At 36.8% G+C, this 2250-nt stretch overlaps 1 protein-coding gene across 1 annotated transcript in view; it reads right to left on the minus strand.

Moving 5' to 3' along the window:
* Positions 1–1542: 1542 nt before the first annotated feature.
* Positions 1543–2250, minus strand: part of LOC111630148 — a 5167-nt gene continuing 4459 nt past the window's right edge. Inside the window, exon 2 of the mRNA XM_023374199.1 lies at positions 1543–1589. Within this exon, the coding sequence (XP_023229967.1) occupies positions 1543–1589 (47 nt within the window). The remainder of the gene's footprint in view (positions 1590–2250) is intronic.

Consider the following 2250-nt stretch of genomic DNA (forward strand, 5'->3'; position numbering starts at 1 on the left):
TAAATAGCCAAATGATAATTTAAAATAATTCCTTAGCGAAGTTTTTTTGTAGAAAAAAACATTATTAAAAATATATTTTAGAATTTATTATTCGTTATACAACGTTTCTATAAAATTTCTTTTATGTTGGCATTTATTTGTGTCCGCCGCTTTTTTGTCTCTTCAAACTATCCACAAGTTCTTCTTCAGTTTGCATTCTTGATATGGACCAAGTGGCCAGATCGATGATAAACGGAAGCCAAGAAAAGAAATCGTCAGCGCCGATAAGCGCCTAATTTTGCCCCCGGCGCATGGCCGCTGAGTGAAAATAGGCCCGGGCACGGCCGAGCGGTCAAGCTGGCAGCCCACCGCTGTGGGGGACCCGGGTTCGAATCCGGACGGACCGAACATTTTGTGAAAGTATTTGGCAAGGAATGTTATAAGCCAGATGTTTTGTAATATAATTTGTGTTATAATTGGCAAGATAATGTTTTGGGTGTCGAGTTTGTCTTTCTGGAAGTAGGGTCAGCTGCGTTGTCGATGAAAGACGGCACTGCTTCAGGTAGGCATTTCTGTAGAATTTTATAACAATTGTCCTAGACCAAGGCTTCTTAAACTATGGGTCGCGACCCCATTTGGGGTCGCTTAGCGAAATCTCGGGGTCGCGAGATTTTAATGCAAAATATTAAAAATAATTTGTGAGAGTTTGAAAATGGCATGCTTTGTGTCACAGATTTCGTGAGTTGCGCTTTGTGTCACTTTTGGTGCAGCGAGACAACGATTCAGCAACACTGTAGTGTGTACTAGTGTAGTGTTGTCGCTTTTCAGTGTATTCAGTTGTCTCTGTTCCATTGTAACACAAGAGTGAACTGTGGTAGGACACCATTATTGATTTGCAAATTTGTATATATCAGGGCTATGGAGTAGCGTAAAAATCTACCGACTTCGACCCCGACTAGGGGCAGACTTGTTACCGAAAGAGACCCGAAAATTCTCATGTCATCACGTGACTTCAGAATAAAAGGTTCAATAAATAGAGTTCTAATAAAGATAGAACGTAGAAACTTTTTATTCCAATGCTAAAATACTCCTCTAAGTAATGAACAGTCAATATATAAATATGTATTCGATAATTTTTACTTTTCTGGCTGTTATATATAACAGAGGGAAAGTGTAACCCTCTCAAATTTTTACATTTTTGGACTCAGGACATTTTGCAATTTCGAGGTATGCAAAAGATTCGAGGTTTTTTTTCTATATGTGTGGATGTTAAACTTGTGTGTGGGGGATTAATTTTGTTTACTCTGTTTGAAGCCTAATAATTTCTGTGGTCAGAGTGGTTAGAATCGAAGTCAGATGGTTTAACACAGGAGTTAGTTATTAAGCTTCAGAGTGGTGGAACTAAATCATGTCCCCATACAGATTCTAATATCTTAGGCGAGAACATCTTAACGGGTTTTACTGTACTATTATAAAATGGCTAAAAAGCTTACTTTGAGGGTAGAGACGAGTTTTACATTTTATTTTTTAAATTTTGAACGCTAGTAACGAGTAAAATACTCATTAAGACATATGACACATGACCCCTTTTATGTCTTCACCCTGTCGATCTTTAATTAAGGATCAAAATTTAATAGTATTAATGTTCCTTTATACGCAAGCTACAGTACCACATTTCGTTCCTTAAACTTTACCCATTCTGAGATATTGTTTAATATCTCATAACAAAAAATAAAGAAATTAAACAAATTAAACGCCAACACACACACACGCGCGAATTTTTCTTCTTATTGACTTTTTGGGGGGTTCGGGAGGTCTCCAAACGTGTAGATTTGCAAAAGAAACATGGAGGGTCAAATTTGACACGATTTCAATACTTTTCCGTTGTATATACATAACAAGTTGGGAAGTAAAAAGGAGTCGGAGTCGGCGGATTTTTTGACGACTCCGACTCCGACTCCACAGCCCTTGTATACAGTCGACCCCCCTATAATTACGATTCCCATAAAACTACGAAAAAAATTGCTACCGGTATTCGTAAAAAATAGTAAAAGTTCCCTATAAACACCTCAAACGTCATCGGGAAGCCGAACTACTTTCCCGCCGTCCGTAGCGCCACGCTACGGAGAGATTTCTATCGTCTGGACAGTATTATATAAATTATATATAAATTAGGTACTGTACATATAATTATATATTAATTATATATAAATTAGGTACTGTATATATAATTATATATTAACTTAATTTATTGTAACTTTATTATAATTA

Source organism: Centruroides sculpturatus, unplaced genomic scaffold, assembly GCF_000671375.1.
Source record: "Centruroides sculpturatus isolate CEXI.00-Female unplaced genomic scaffold, Cexi_2.0 scaffold521, whole genome shotgun sequence".
NCBI classification, from domain to species: domain Eukaryota; kingdom Metazoa; phylum Arthropoda; class Arachnida; order Scorpiones; family Buthidae; genus Centruroides; species Centruroides sculpturatus.